The 14,961-nt window shown below is 42.5% G+C and overlaps 1 protein-coding gene across 1 annotated transcript; it reads left to right on the top strand.

Moving 5' to 3' along the window:
- The first annotated feature begins 905 nt into the window (after positions 1-905).
- On the top strand, positions 906-13,202 carry ankrd6a (ankyrin repeat domain 6a). Its single transcript, XM_067243340.1, has 16 exons — positions 906-987; positions 3,656-3,902; positions 7,362-7,518; positions 7,692-7,790; positions 8,136-8,234; positions 8,437-8,535; positions 8,898-8,996; positions 9,162-9,239; positions 9,829-9,933; positions 10,074-10,259; positions 10,856-11,011; positions 11,232-11,384; positions 11,597-11,707; positions 12,005-12,320; positions 12,422-12,801; positions 13,017-13,202. Exons 1-16 carry the CDS (start codon positions 906-908, stop codon positions 13,200-13,202), a joined length of 2,553 nt encoding a protein of 850 aa, XP_067099441.1.
- Positions 13,203-14,961: the final 1,759 nt, after the last annotated feature.

Here is a 14,961-nt window from a genome sequence, read left to right as displayed (position 1 = left end):
TAGCAGACACTCTTATCCAGAGCGACTTACAGTAAGTACAGGGACATTTCCCAGAGGCAAGTAGGGTGAAGTGCCTTGCCCAAGGACACAACATCATTTGTCACGGGAATCGAACTGACAACCTTCAGATTACTAGCCCGATTCCCTAACCGCTCAGCCACCTGACTCCACCTACACAGGACATCCTACACAAACTTATTAAATAGCCAAGCTACTTTAAAGCGGCCTATCATAGCGACCGCTGTCTATAATAGTGGCCACCATTTTTTTTTATTCACTGGACTACTCGATTAAATGGCAAACAACAAAACCACGTCATGGTCAATTGTGGAGGTGTAGATGTTCATCTGTGTTGCCGATGAAAGGATCCTATGAGAGTGGTGTGTGTCGAGATGAAGGCAACGTCACAGCGTGCATTTCATGCAGTGTCGCTATGACGACCAGCTACATTGAGGGGGCACAGTAGTACAGTGGAAAACGAAGCAGCTTGTGGAGTTGAGTCAAGTTGAGTCTAGCCAGTACCATGTAGCTGAAAAGAGTAGATGACAGATAGATGGATGGATGGATTAATGAATGAACGGATGGATGGAGGAATAGATGGATAGGTAGATAGATAGATATAGACAGATAGATATAGAGATACATACATACATACATACATACATACATACATACATACATACATACATACATACATACATACATACATACATACATACATACATACATACATACATACATACATTGAGAAAGAGACAGAGAGAAGAGAGAGATATCACTTGGCTTCATTTAAGTGCCCTTGTGTCCACAGATGGTCTGAATAAGAAGCAATGCTCACACTTGTAAGTCGGCCATGTGTTGTACTTCAAGATTCAATTTGCTCTTCTTGTCGTCATCATGTCACCATGGATACCCCAGCACAGCTGCTCTCCCTATTCTTCCCTGTCAAAAACATGGGCATGTACCACACAGATATCCATGCCAGTGGTACCGGTCTTGATCTCTGTCAATATTTAGTCTCCCTTTTCTCCCTCAAATGTTTTATTACACAAACCTATTTAGGAAATGATAACATGAGAAAAAGATGTCATTGTTTGTGTTATTTCCACATGGAATTTGACTTAGACCTTTTATTTTTCTGTTGGTTTACCCTTGTCTCTGAAATCATGTGCGATTGGTCAAATAAGTAGTGACAAAAAACAATTACTTACAAATGCACCTAACTGGCTGAAGATGGAATGTTCACAGCAGCCAATTATACGGCTTGAATGATGATCTAGGTCATGCTAAATGGGTTACAGATCATTTTGAATGTGTTAGGGCTGTTATTGGGGTGATTTGTGATTTGATTTGTAAAACCATCACCAAAGAGTTGTGTATCTTCATATGTAGCCCACAGTTTGTGGACATGCACATTGCTAAGAAAAACAAATGGTCCTATAGGACCTAGGTGGACTTATATCTGGATTGATGGAACTAAAGGTGCTTTTTAATTATGGGAGTCAGGTGGCTGAGCGGTTAGGGATTCAGGCTAGTAATCAGAAGTTTACCGGTTCGATTCCTGGCTGTGAAAAATTATGTTGTGTCCTTGGGCAAGGCAGTTCACCCTACTTGCCTTGGGGGAATGTCCCTGTACTTACTGTAAGTTGCTCTGGATAAGAGCGACTAAATGTGAAATGTAAATAGTACACAGAAGTGCATTCACAAGACCGTTGATTAAACCTACTCTGTGGATTTAAAATTGTACAATTCACTCAGATGGTCAAATGCAGTGTAAACTGTTTTCTTTCATTGCTTATTCCCTTTTTCTTTCTTTCTTTCCCTTCCACTTCTGTTGTCCTGCTGTCTCACCTATTTTTATTTGGTCGTATTTTTGGCTCTCTACTGATAACTGCTTCTACATTGCCTCACTGTTGTCATAGAAATGGTTGGAATTACCATTGGATTCTTAGTCTGCAGCCAGACATTACACACCAGGGGGCAGATAACTAAGCGTGTGAGAGAGAGAGAGAGAGAGAGAGAGAGAGAGAGAGAAAGAGAGAGAGAGAGAGAGAGAGAGAGAGAGAGAGGGAGGGAGGGAGAGAAGGATAAGGAATATGTGTGGGACACTGAGGGCACTGACCATTCTACAGAAAAGGAAATAATTTTCACAGTGGCTCTAAATGCCTTACACAGAATAATACTTTTTTTCAATAAATAAAAATAATGAAATATAATGAAACAAAATGAACTGTTATGGATCTTTGTCGGGTTAGCCCTGCAGCCTTGCTTGACTCTGTCACTGATATCTAACTGGTCATTAGCTTTGAGATGAGATCCTTTATAGTACAGACCTGTATATTTTATATGAATTAATGGGTTTCCATGGTAACAGTCTTTTACACATGGACACCCATGCATGGACACACATGCATGGGAAGGAGGGCAGTGTATGCAATTGCAAAGGCCAAAGCTGCGCTTTTTTTCTGACAGTGTGACTGGTCAGTAAACTGAGCAATGTCACATACATTAGTCACAGCAAAACTGTTTGTGTTGTATGATGCAGTAGAATGATCCATTCAACACAAATAGGCAGCTTGTGCCTTTGTTCTAATTACAGTGGTTATAAATCATGTTTCTCTTCTAATGTTGAGGGTTGTGTGTCATGACCACTTGACTACATTACAAAGTGTGGATTGTGTCTGATGTTTAAACACCTGATATTCAGATTTTATTTATTATTCCTCATTATGATGACAGCATGACAAAATATGTACATTTCTCGAACCTCAGAAGTACTGGAAATTCTGCAAATTGATTAGTCATCAATTGATTTGACACCATCTGAACTTTGTGGAGTGGATTGACAAATCAATAGTATTGCATAAGATGATAAATATAGCTCACACTAGGGACCATTAAGGCATCAAGAGACCCCCATCCCTGTGGAAAAAGCAGGCAGGGTACAAGTGTAAGATACATCCTAGATACATCTAGGGGTGGGTCAGATGGCTGAGCGGTTAGGGAATTGGGCTATTAATCAGAAGGTTGCCGGTTCGATCGTGCCAAATTACGTTGTGTCCTTGGGCAAGGCACTTCACCCTACTTGCCTTGGGGAAATGTTCCTGTACTTACTGTAAGTCGCTCTGGATAAGAGCGTCTGTTAAATGACTAAATGTAAATGTAGATAAACACAAAACAGTAAACAAGTCAAACCTAATGAAGTGCATACAGGACTTAAAATATCAAAGTGCCATCAGCGAGATACACAAAAAAAATCCAAAGGTTAAATGAAATTGGGAGGAATAGCAAAAATGTTTTCATATCTGTGGTACAGTGAGAAATTTCCCAGTACGTCCTTCCATTTTATGTGGACCAAAAGCAACGATGCAATAAATGCAATATAAAACTATATGTGTTTGGCATCCATTGGGGCTCTACAAAGGACAAAACCTAATCTAAATGATTAAGTTCAGCTCAGCTATGAAAATAGTAACTAAAGCCTTGGGCGGCTAGTTAGTGACCTAAATACAGGTTATTGGAGTATCCACACTTCTGTATTTCGGTATGGAATTAAATTAAATTTAAAAAAAACTTTTATCCTCTCTCTTTTCCAATTTTTTTCTGAAGGTATTAAACTTACGTTGCCCTTGCTGCTATCCCTCCAATTCTTGAGGGGAGGGGGGGGAAGGGGGGTATGGGCCTGAATACCAGGCTGAATACCAGGCTGAATACCAGGCTGAATACCAGGCTGAATACCAGGTTGAATACCAGGCTGAATACCAGGCTGAATACCAGGCTGAATACCAGGTTGAATACCAGGCTGAATACCAGGCTGAATACCAGGCTGAATACCAGGCTGAATACAAGGTTGAATACCAGGCTGAATACCAGGCTGACACAGACGGCAAGGGTAAACACTGGTTTGCGCGCTACACTTTTCTCTGAACTGCCGTATTACACATGGTGGCTCTTGGTTCCACATCACTGTGGCTTTTGCGGTTGTCATTGCTTCTTGCCCAGTAACAGAATGTCCATTGATTCTGCTCAAATTAAGTGTTGCCCCCCAGATATACCCCTTTCACACAGGAATGCTTGGTCATTCCTGTTAGTGCAGCAGCTTATATTGCCAGAGCCCTGCATTGTTACTGATATCTTTATATTTTTGAGGGCTGTGTATGGTGGTCATTCATGTCATGGATGACCACACATACATACAGATGTTCCTCATTTAATTTGAGGGTTCTTGTTGCGGCAAGATGCGAAATGATGCAAGCTGTTGTGTGATGGGTGTATTATAAAGGTTTGCCGCAGGAGGCAATAGAAAGCTAAAAATGTGATACTGACACAAATGTTTTCCGACCTGACCGACCTGACCGATCCCTGTCCCCGTCTTTGAGCCCATGAACTGGGAAAGAAATAGGAAAATCAACAATGATCTTGCTTAGAATGAAACACATTACTTTCAAACTGATTTGCATTCTTAATGTTAGATTTTTAAGAGAATAGACAATAAAACCTATAGTGACCTCCTATCTTTGAAGCAATGAGAATTCAATTAAATCCATTTAAATTCCATTAAAACTCCTTGAATTTTCATGAAACACATCATGAATTACACAACACATCAAATAATTTCGAGCAAAAACAATGTTCTGAGCTAGCTTTCCACCTTACCGGCACCTGAGACAACAAACGGGTTCTTGAGGCTTTTTTCGTCCTCATGAAAAATTAGGTGCTTTTGAGTTGTTGTACCAGGCAGTTTCATGGAAAAGAAGAAGAATATTAACAGTAGGTTTCTGGCGGAGGAACCCGAGTAATACTAACAATAGCAAAGCGCTTAAGAAATGAATAATCCTGTGCAGCCCAAATTTGGATTAAAATGGCAACTTCATAACGTGCAGAGTAAATCTCAGATTCCAGTAAGGGAACAGTTGGGTGCCCTGAGAGAGGCTTTAGTCATAATCCCTCTGTAATACTTTAAAAAAGAATCACTAAGACACAAAGCACAAAGATGTATCTGTGTGTACTAGAAGATAATCATGTACTTTCTCTAAACAAACAAACAAACAAACAAACATGACAACAGAGTATTGTACTTATCTGACCAAAGCAACTTAATATTCTGTTAGATGTCTATTTCTCTGGATGTAATATAAAATGGGTTGAGATGATTTGTTGACATTAAGTGGGTAGGGAGTGGAAGCGGTTTACTCTGTAGTACTATAGCGTGCAGATGGGGATGTGGAAAGTATTTCTTACTCTCTCTCTCTTTATCTCTCTGTCTGTCTGTCTGTCTGTCTGTCTGTCTGTCTGTCTGTCTGTCTCTCTCTCTCTCTCTCTCTCTCTCTCTCTCTCTCTCTCTCTCTCTCTCTCTCTCTCTCTCTCTCTCTCTCTCTCTCTCTCTCTCTCTGCTAATGCTCTAGCACTCACATACACACAAACGCTGTAGACATACAGATGCTTTGGAGTCCTGGGGCACAGTGAGTATAGCTTGTTTATGTTCTTGTTATTCATATAGTTCCTTGTTCACTAAACTTCAGCGTTTGCTCACTGAATTGTAGGGGTGCAGCATTTTGTTTTTGGCCCTTTCCATATCTTCAGGCATCACACATATCCAGGAGTCTGGTAAAAACCTGCCTGAGGACTGATCAGCTAGATCAGAATCAACACCACCTGTGAGAATATCCAAGCAATTAGAAACACTTGCTTGAATTTCAAACTTTAAATTAATGGTGTTGATAAGTGAAACATTTTATATGTAGAATTTGTTTTTTATATTATGTTTTCAGTGTCATATTAGATAGCTATGCGTTTAGTTTTTTGACTCATCTCTTAGCCAATGGTGTTTACCCTTAAATAAAAGCAATCTCTGATCTAGTCAAAGTAGGAAAAATACATAAAAAATACCCGATTAGGCTTTTTAAGCTTTAATTCCACAACATAGGGTATAGAATATCTCTTAGAATATCTTGACATTTACCAAGATATTGCAAAATAAACATCAAAATAAACATTTAGGTAAATGTTATCGCAAGTACAGCATTAAAAACTTTAAAGAACTGGAAGAATATCTTCAGTTGGATGTTGAAAGTATTGTCAAGTGACCATTTGAGTTGGCTGCAACTGTATATGTCCTCAAATGTCGCTGAGAAGTATGTTCTTTTATTATGTGTGGTATGTAACCATGAATGGCTGAGCTTTAAACATGAACCAATCATGTGTACTTGATTTTGGGTTGTAGTGTTACCCCTTTTTAAGATTAGCATGTGTGCATGATTTCAATTGTTTTTCTTCTCAGTTTTCAGCTAAACTAGTACACCAGCTAGCTCCAGGCACACAGTTTGTGGGCAAGACCCTTTAAATTCCTCAACCCCCCCCCCCCTCCCCACCCACCACCTCATCCCTCCATCATCCATCTGCCAATCCCCATATAAAGCTGTGGCATTGAGAGAATAACATCTGGAGGGAAGCAGCTAAAGCCTTGTAGTGGGGTCAGCAGGGTCTGTGTTGACCCTGGCTGCTGTGACTGCACAAAGGCTTTATTTCCCCTCCATTCATCTGCTTTAATGGATGGATGGATTTGTGGCTGCAAAGACTACTGAATTGCACACTTACGGAAATGCACCATGCGCAGATTCAAGCATGCGCACACTTACACTAATGTACACAACTGTCTGTACAAGCAAGCATGGAAAGACATGCATCCACTCAAACATGCATTTCCACTGGCATGCCCATACACACTATATACACTTTCTGGATTTCATTTTTTGTTCAGAAAATAGTTCTGAAATTGTATGTTTGTATAATACGCTCTATGCATGCCTTATTTTAATCTACAGTGTCTTTTCAAGAATACAGCCTTTTAATGTATCCATGGTTGTAGGATGTACATTTGCAGCCCTGGCTTCTTGTCTTGGGCTTCACACCAGGACACCTGAACATCTGAAGGTTGGCAGTCGCATTCAGGCTGTAAAACATATGTACATTCCTTAGATTGTTAAATAAATGTACTACAGGTATCGATTCAAGTAGGCCTATGACTATATTTTCCTCAAGTTGAGGATGCAGATTGGTGCATCCACTGCGATAGACCTGTTGCTCCACCCGACGACGAGAGCAACCAATTAATGCCTGATTTCCAAATACTTTTAAGACCTATCTGAGGGACACGGTTGACCTGTTCATAACCAGTGAGGTCTTTGGGATTGACATTCACACAGGAAGCAATAAGACTGACATAAAAACGAATGCCTGGGAACCAATGACAACATTCATTAATAAAAGATCAATTATCGCTTTCCCTTAAACTTTAGTAGAAATCTTGCCTAGCACCCCCACGGTTCTTAGCGTATAATCTGAATATGTGTTTCCTGCAGTGTTGCAGCCATGATGAGTGGCAGAGAGATGGTCCATGTCCCTTCGTCATCCCAGCAGGGTCATCACACTGCCCTCCACAGGGCTGCTAAGGTGGGCAACAGTGAGGCCCTTGCTGCTCTCATTAAGGGGGGCTGCGCTCTGGATCGGCAAGACCGGGTGAGTCCCCATCAGAAAAAGAAGTGGCTCAAATGTAATTCAAAACCCAATAATGTACTTGAGGTGCACTTGATTTAAGTAATGCAGTACAGTCAACTGTCAAATTACAAATCTCCACAATGCAAGATACTGTATAATCACATAACAAAGATTTGGTTCAACCTTTCTGCCAGGATGGCAACACGGCACTACATGAGGTTTCCTGGCACGGTTTCTCTCAGTGTGTCAAGCTATTGGTCAAAGCTGGAGCCAATATTCACGCTAGAAACAAGGTATTAAACCATACGAATTGTCAAATTGTCAAAACATATATTTCCCTTCTAAAAGTCACGTCCTGCTCCCTCCAACCCACAACCACTTCATCCACATATCGTCCTCACATTTCAGAATTTATGCTGTGAAAAAAACAAGCTCCAAATCTCAAAAGATGTGACCATGTAGCCTATGCACATGCAACTTTTTGTGGACCGACCAACCAGCCTAGCTACCAAGATGGAGCGAAAAATCGAATTACTGAGTAAAGCTAGTAGTAAAGTAACACACTGACTGCATTAGCATTAGGTACCATTACCATTACAACTAATAGGATTTCCTTATTCAACAATGTTCCCTTTGAGGCAGGAAACATTCCTCTCCACCTGGCATGTCAGAACGCACATGCACAAAGTGCTCGAGTTCTGCTACTGGGGGGGTCCAGACCAGACACCAAGAACAACGTAGGTCTTCTACCATAATGAAATATCACATCTCTGATATTCACTTATCAGTTTTTCCAGACGAACCAAAAGCTGAATATCATTTATAATGTTTTATAAATGATTATTGTCCATGCTTCTGAGTTTACTGGCGAGATGATGACACAATTGAACAGTCTTTCAATCCATTTACTGTAATATGACTTCTGAATTTTGGTTTAAGGTGGGTGACACCTGTTTACACGTGGCAGCACGCTACAACCACCTGGCCATAGGGAAGATTCTCCTGGGTGCCTTATGCAATGTGGCAGAGAAAAATCAGGTGGGCTACAAAATGGTATGCACTGGAAAGTGTTTGCACTTAGCCATCACATAGCCTGTTAAAAAGGCATGGGATGTGGGCCTGCAACCACCATTAATTCCCTTTTTTCAAGACAATTAAGGTCATTTTACACAAATATTATAATGGCTTTGTGCCAAAAATCCAACAGTGGATTTTGGGTAATTTTCTACTCATGAACAGGATAATAGATTGATGTATGAGAGGGTTATTCACTCAGTTTAGAATGTATTACTAGAGCCAAAACAAATAAAGTGAATTACTGTAATCTGTCTTTTGTGGATGAAATCAGTGGGCAACCAGGAACAACCTAGACTTTCAAATGACCTTGATCTTGCCTGCAGGTAGGGGACACAGCTCTCCATGTTGCTGCTGCTTTGAACCACAAGAACACTGTTCAGCTTTTACTGGAAGCTGGCACAGACGGCAATGTTAGAAATAATGTAAGTAGGCCTATTCCCTTTCCAGTCTAAAATAATCCTAAACGTTTTGTTATTTACCTAAGGAATAGTACTGGCTGCCTAAGCAATAACTTGGAAATGTGATGAAGCTACAATAATTTACAAAGAGAGCACCAGTATTATGCGTTTGTTGGATGTTGCTTAAAGGCAGGCAAAACTGCTCTGGACAAGGCTAGAGACCAGAACCATAGAGAAGTAACTCTCCTACTGGCAAGAGCTCCTCAGGTTAGTATCACATAGGACTCCCTTGGACATCAGCAATCATTACAGTAACCTATTAGCCACATATCAACATTTTTTGTGAAGGTTTTTTGAAAGTTGTGAGTTTTAAATATTCTACAGAGGGCCCTTAAAACATTGTCACACAATTTGAAATACTCTACGAACTGTGCACTTCTGGTGCTAGATGTGCTCTACTTACTGTGTGCACCATTTGTATGTTGCTTTGGATAAAAGCACCTGCTTAATGAATGAAAATAAATCTAAGATAAAGAGACCCAGGAAAAAAAAAATCTTAGTGCAATACCTACTAAATGAAACAATCCTACTATTGCACAGTATGGTCGAACTTGGGGGAATTGAGGAAGGTGTTTGTGATAGGTTGTGTATTGATGTGTGTGGCTGTGGCTGTGTTTAATTTTGTAAAACATTTCTATGAAGGACAAAGCTCTCTTATCAATGTACGGATCAATGAACAGTGTCTGAATATCTTCTTTAGACCTATTTTGTACCTTCCCCATGCACCTTATGCAAGGTAGGACAAGTGATCTGTAGCTTGCTGTGGTTCCACCTGCTATGTAACGGTGGTGTCCAGGTTCACCGCTTCACAAGAGGGAGAACAGTGAGGAAGAGGAGGGAGGGGTTGAAGGCTGAACGCAGAACCCAGTCTGCCACCCGTGTCAAAATACTACCAAACAAGGTATCAAGAAATAACATTTTTTTACGCTTAATGTCATGCGATTAATGTCAGGGAAAGCCTAAACAATTCTGAAAATATGTATTATGGACACACAAAGAATCACCCAATGTCTCTGCCCCCCATGTGCGTTGACTGACCAGGATAGTGGATCCTTGGATGAGGACTCTCACAGTAGTGAATGTGTGGTCAGCAGAGCGGTGATCAAATCGGGTCTTCATCCACTCCAGCATTACCACAAAGCCTCTGCAGCCCCTGCTAGTCCTCACAGCAGGCGGAGACGGAGGAAGCATCTTACAGAACTGGTGGGTGTTGATCCAGACATCAAGGTCATCTAACATACTATCCCCACACCCTATATAATGAAGCCTTGGGGTGTTTGTGAAGTGTTTAAAAAGTGTGTTTCGTTGTATTTCAATAGATGGTGTTTCTTCAACGATATATTTGACATGCACTGGTATAAAGGTCCACGTGGCAATCTTCAAATTGCAAAATAATTAATTGAAATTTGAAGAAAATTTGTTTTTTTTCCATTTGGGGGCATGACGGGGTTCAGATTGATTAGCATCTAGCCCCTCTCCCCGCCATACAACCAATCATTGTTTGTGTGGCTCTGCGGTTAACTAAGTGCTTATAGATTTTGGAGCTGGTGCATGTGTGTGTATGCGGCCAAAAGACCAGCACATGTCAGGTATTGGTGGCTGAGCGGTTAGGGAATCGAGCTAGTAATCTGAAGGTTGCCAGTTCGATTCCCGGCCGTGCCACATGACATTGTGTCCTTGGCCAAGGCACTTCACCCTACTTGCCTCGGGGGGAATGTCCCTGTACTTACTGTAAGTCGCTCTGGATAAGAGCGTCTGCTAAATGTAAATGACTTTACTCATGGGTTTCTAATATGTCCTAAATAGATACTTGAATGTTTTAGGTATCTGATGAGGGCTCTCCCAAAAGACGTGAGAACACACAAACACAAATCCACAGGCGGAATAAGTTGAGTGATGATGAAGCTCCCCTGCCTCCAGGCAATCCAGCCTATCAGCTGTATACGCTCTACCGCGACAAGGACGGCAATATCCGACAGGTCAGTACAACATTTTAATCATAAGGATATTGAACCTGTAACAGTACATCGATTGATTTGATAAATTTACTATGTATCTACTTTATCTACTACTTACCAAATGTAATGTACTTCAATCCGACTGATTCTTACCTAGCTTGGAAAGAATACAATTAAAATAACTTTGAAGATGTTTATGACGATAATGATTCTGATGATGATGTCCCATGGTGATGATCAGGCCCCTGCTGATGGTTGTCACTGTGAGCCCATGATCAAAAAGCTGGAGGTCCAGCTCAAGGCCACCAAAAAGGAAATGAGGTCGCACATCCTGACTGTGCAGGAGCAGGTGGAATGCAGGCTGGGTAGGATGGACAGCAAGTGTAAACACCAAGTACGTCTAACACAGCAAAGCCATTTACACTTGAAAATATTGTGTGTGTGTTTGTGTGTGTAAAACAATCTCCATGATCAAGAAAAAGTTAAAAAAAAATACTTTTTTTTTCAACTTGTCAACAGGTCAATGTTTAGCATAATGGATAGACATTTTTTACAGCGTTTCGTGTGAAGTTGTTTTGCATAATTGGTCTGTTCTCTGATAATCAGATTCAAGTTCTAGACATGCTGATCCAAGAGAGAGTGGCGGCAGAGAGGATGGGTACCATGTTCAGGATGGACCAGAGGGCTGCTGGGAGGGTGGAGGCAGACAGGAGACAGGTAGGAGGAAAACAGGAGACACATCTGGTTTTCAATGACGCATGTAGTCCTTCTTGCAAACATATTTACAGTATGTTAGCATTTTAATCTGTCTCTTAATACATATTTTCCGACTCACAGATTTGTTATTGAAGAGCTGGAAGAACAATATGACATTATAATTTCATAATATTTATTTTTTTACTTCTCTCCTGTAAAACAGTGAGGCAAAATTCAGAACAAAATGCTGTTACAATTCCAAAAAGACCATTTCAAAATGTTCACACATCCACTACTTGTCTTTCCTTCACCCTCAAGCAGGTATCTGTGAGCCAGGAACTGAAGAGGTGGTGCATGACAAAGATCCACGATATTGATCGTCATGCACCAGGGGACCCACAGTACAACAAATTACTCACCTCGCCGTCCGTGGACCAATCACTGACTGACCAGGACCCAGAGTCCCTCCCCCTGCTCTCCGTCTTTTCTGGGGAGAGTAGCAGTTCATTGGCCACATACGTCAACCTGCTCCCATATCAATCTGGCTCCAACATTCACAACGCACCTCTCAGCTCTGACTCTGAAACAGTGTCAAGAAGCAAGTACTTTGAGGTGAAGCTAGACAGGTCACCAGGTTTGTAAAATGTTCAAAATAAAATTTCAGTTTCAAAGTTGACATCATTTTGAAGTTTGTTCATGTTCAGTCGATCTCCTCATCGCATCTTCCCATTCTAGACGACTACGAGAACACAGCTGTTCTCTCTCAGCACCACCTCCACCAGTCACGTCTCCTCCTGAGCTCCACTGACCCCCAGTGGTCGCATCAGGAATTGCAGCACTACCCCATGGCGGGGGCTATTGTTGGGCAGAACAGGGAGGACTGTTCCAGCAGTGTCAGCAGCAGTCTGTCAGTTACCAGTGACTGGGACCGGGACCACCAGGGCCTTGAGCACCAGGGCTACAGCTGGCACCACAAGAGGCACCTGAGGGACCCGATCAGGACCCGTGGCATGGCAGCAGGGCCTCGAGCCAGGACCAGGACCCTGGAGTTCTTTGGGGATCGACCACCTGAACCCACTTTCAGCCAGGAGAGGAGTAATTTGCATGCTGTAGAGGTAAGTGGTATCATCTAGTTAAGTGCATTCTGTTTGGGGGATTTAGTTTGCTTGTATTGAAGCCAAGGTTTGGTTAAGCAGTGTTGTTGGGTCTGGGAGAATGGAAGTGTCATCAACACTTCAACACATCAAAATATGTTTATAAAAAAATAAAAAAATACATTCTAATGAAATAGTTTCAAAATGACAGATACTTGCTGCCTCTGTGGGTGCAGGTGACCCAGCGTTTCTTTGAGACAGTGTCAACCCAGCTGGAGTGCTGGTATGAGAGGAAGATCCAGGAGTCCAAGCAGCAAGCCGACATCCAAGCACAGCAGGACAGGTCGCAGCTGATTCAACGAATCAACAGCCTGGAGGAGGAGCTCCAGCAGCTTAGGGCCAATAGCAGCCCAGAGAATTGATGCAAACCTGGGCTAACCTTTGAACAGTTTCTACGGCAACAGTTTCCCCTGAGGGGGTGGGGGTGGGCGGGGGGGCTGGGGTTGACTAATTGAGTCCCAAAGGCAGCTCTCTCGTGCCCAAGCACATTTGGCAGCATGCATCAAATTAGATCCCTCGGTGCAGAATGGTATGGATCCGTAATGATCTGTCTATATCTGTAATGATTTCATGTCAGCCTCTCTCACCCTCCCCTTTACGTCTGTCTCCATTCTCTTGTATGGTTGCTCTCTCTTTGTCTCCCTTTATCCTGCTCACTCCCCATCTCCATCTCTGCCTAGTTCCCTGTTTAGAGGGTTTCATGAATCTCTATTGGCCAGCGTAGGAGGATTCCACTTCATACCATTCACTTGTCTCTGGAATGAATTTATTCTTTATTAAAAATGATTGGGAAATTTGGGAGGATATCAGTACATAATGTGACATTCCCTTTGTAATTTATTTTGTTTTAATTCATGTTTTGCTGTACAAACTAAAAACATCCAAGTAATTAGCTTTTGTCTAACTATATTTGTTCTGAAATAACAACTTCATATATATATATATTTTTTTATGATAATAAGTTACTATTATTGTTATTAGTAGTAGTAGCAATTAATCAATTAAGATTGATTCATTGATTATATGGCATTTCACAATGGTGTATTGTAAGAACTGCATGCAAGAGGTTAAGTTAGCTGTGAGGCTATGAACGGGTATCAGTGTGCTTGGAGTGAGGAGGATGGGGTTGAGGAGTGAGGAGGGGGGGTTGAGGAGTGAGGAGGAGGGGGTTGAGGAGTGAGGAGGGGGGGTTGAGGAGTGAGGAGGAGGGGGTTGAGGAGTGAGGAGGAGGGGGTTGAGGAGTGAGGAGGGGGGGGTTGAGGAGTGAGGAGGAGGGGGTTGTGGAGTGAGGAGGAGGGGGTTGAGGAGTGAGGAGGGGGGGGTTGAGGAGTGAGGAGGGGGGGTTGAGGAGTGAGGAGGAGGGGGTTGAGGAGTGAGGAGGAGGGGGTTGAGGAGTGAGGAGGGGGGGTTGAGGAGTGAGGAGGGGGGGTTGAGGAGTGAGGAGGGGGGGGTTGAGGAGTGAGAAGGAGGGGGTTGAGGAGTGAGGAGGAGGGGGTTGAGGAGTGAGGAGGATGGGGTTGAGGAGTGAGGAGGGGGGGGTTGAGGAGTGAGGAGGGGGGGTTGAGGAGTGAGGAGGGGGGGGTTGAGGAGTGAGGAGGATGGGGTTGAGGAGTGAGGAGGATGGGGTTGAGGAGTGAGGAGGGGGGGGTTGAGGAGTGAGGAGGAGGGGGTTGAGGAGTGAGGAGGAGGGGGTTGAGGAGTGAGGAGGGGGGGGTTGAGGAGTGAGGAGGGGGGGTTGAGGAGTGAGGAGGGGGGGGTTGAGGAGTGAGGAGGGGGGGGTTGAGGAGTGAGGAGGATGGGGTTGAGGAGTGAGGAGGGGGGGGTTGAGGAGTGAGGAGGAGGGGGTTGAGGAGTGAGGAGGATGGGGTTGAGGAGGTTGTATTAGGGTCCTGTTAGACGCATCATGAAAATAAAACAGATACAAAATACAGTGAAATCCAAATGTCTGACCTTTAGTTTCTTGTCATTTCAATACTTGACGTCTATAAGTCAAACATAGCTAGGTTACTAATTAGTGGTAAAACAGGATGATTAAACTAAAATTAAATATGAATATGAAAACATTATTTTGATAAACAAGGACCTTCAGCAGTCAATCCGATCTCAACGTCATTCAATTCA

The sequence above is a fragment of the Osmerus mordax genome, chromosome 9 (assembly GCF_038355195.1).
Source record: "Osmerus mordax isolate fOsmMor3 chromosome 9, fOsmMor3.pri, whole genome shotgun sequence".
Taxonomy (NCBI): domain Eukaryota; kingdom Metazoa; phylum Chordata; class Actinopteri; order Osmeriformes; family Osmeridae; genus Osmerus; species Osmerus mordax.
This window is presented reverse-complemented; position numbering and strand designations above follow the sequence as displayed.

Excerpts from the sequence above, each read along its gene's own strand:
- ankrd6a (XM_067243340.1), top strand. The coding sequence starts at position 906 with ATGGATACCCCAGCACAGCTGCTCTCCCTATTCTTCCCTGTCAAAAAC. Across the intron at positions 8,235-8,436 it reads GACCAGACACCAAGAACAAC|GTGGGTGACACCTGTTTACA; the intron begins GTAGGTCTTCTA and ends TTTTGGTTTAAG. Across the intron at positions 10,260-10,855 it reads GTGTTGATCCAGACATCAAG|GTATCTGATGAGGGCTCTCC; the intron begins GTCATCTAACAT and ends TGAATGTTTTAG.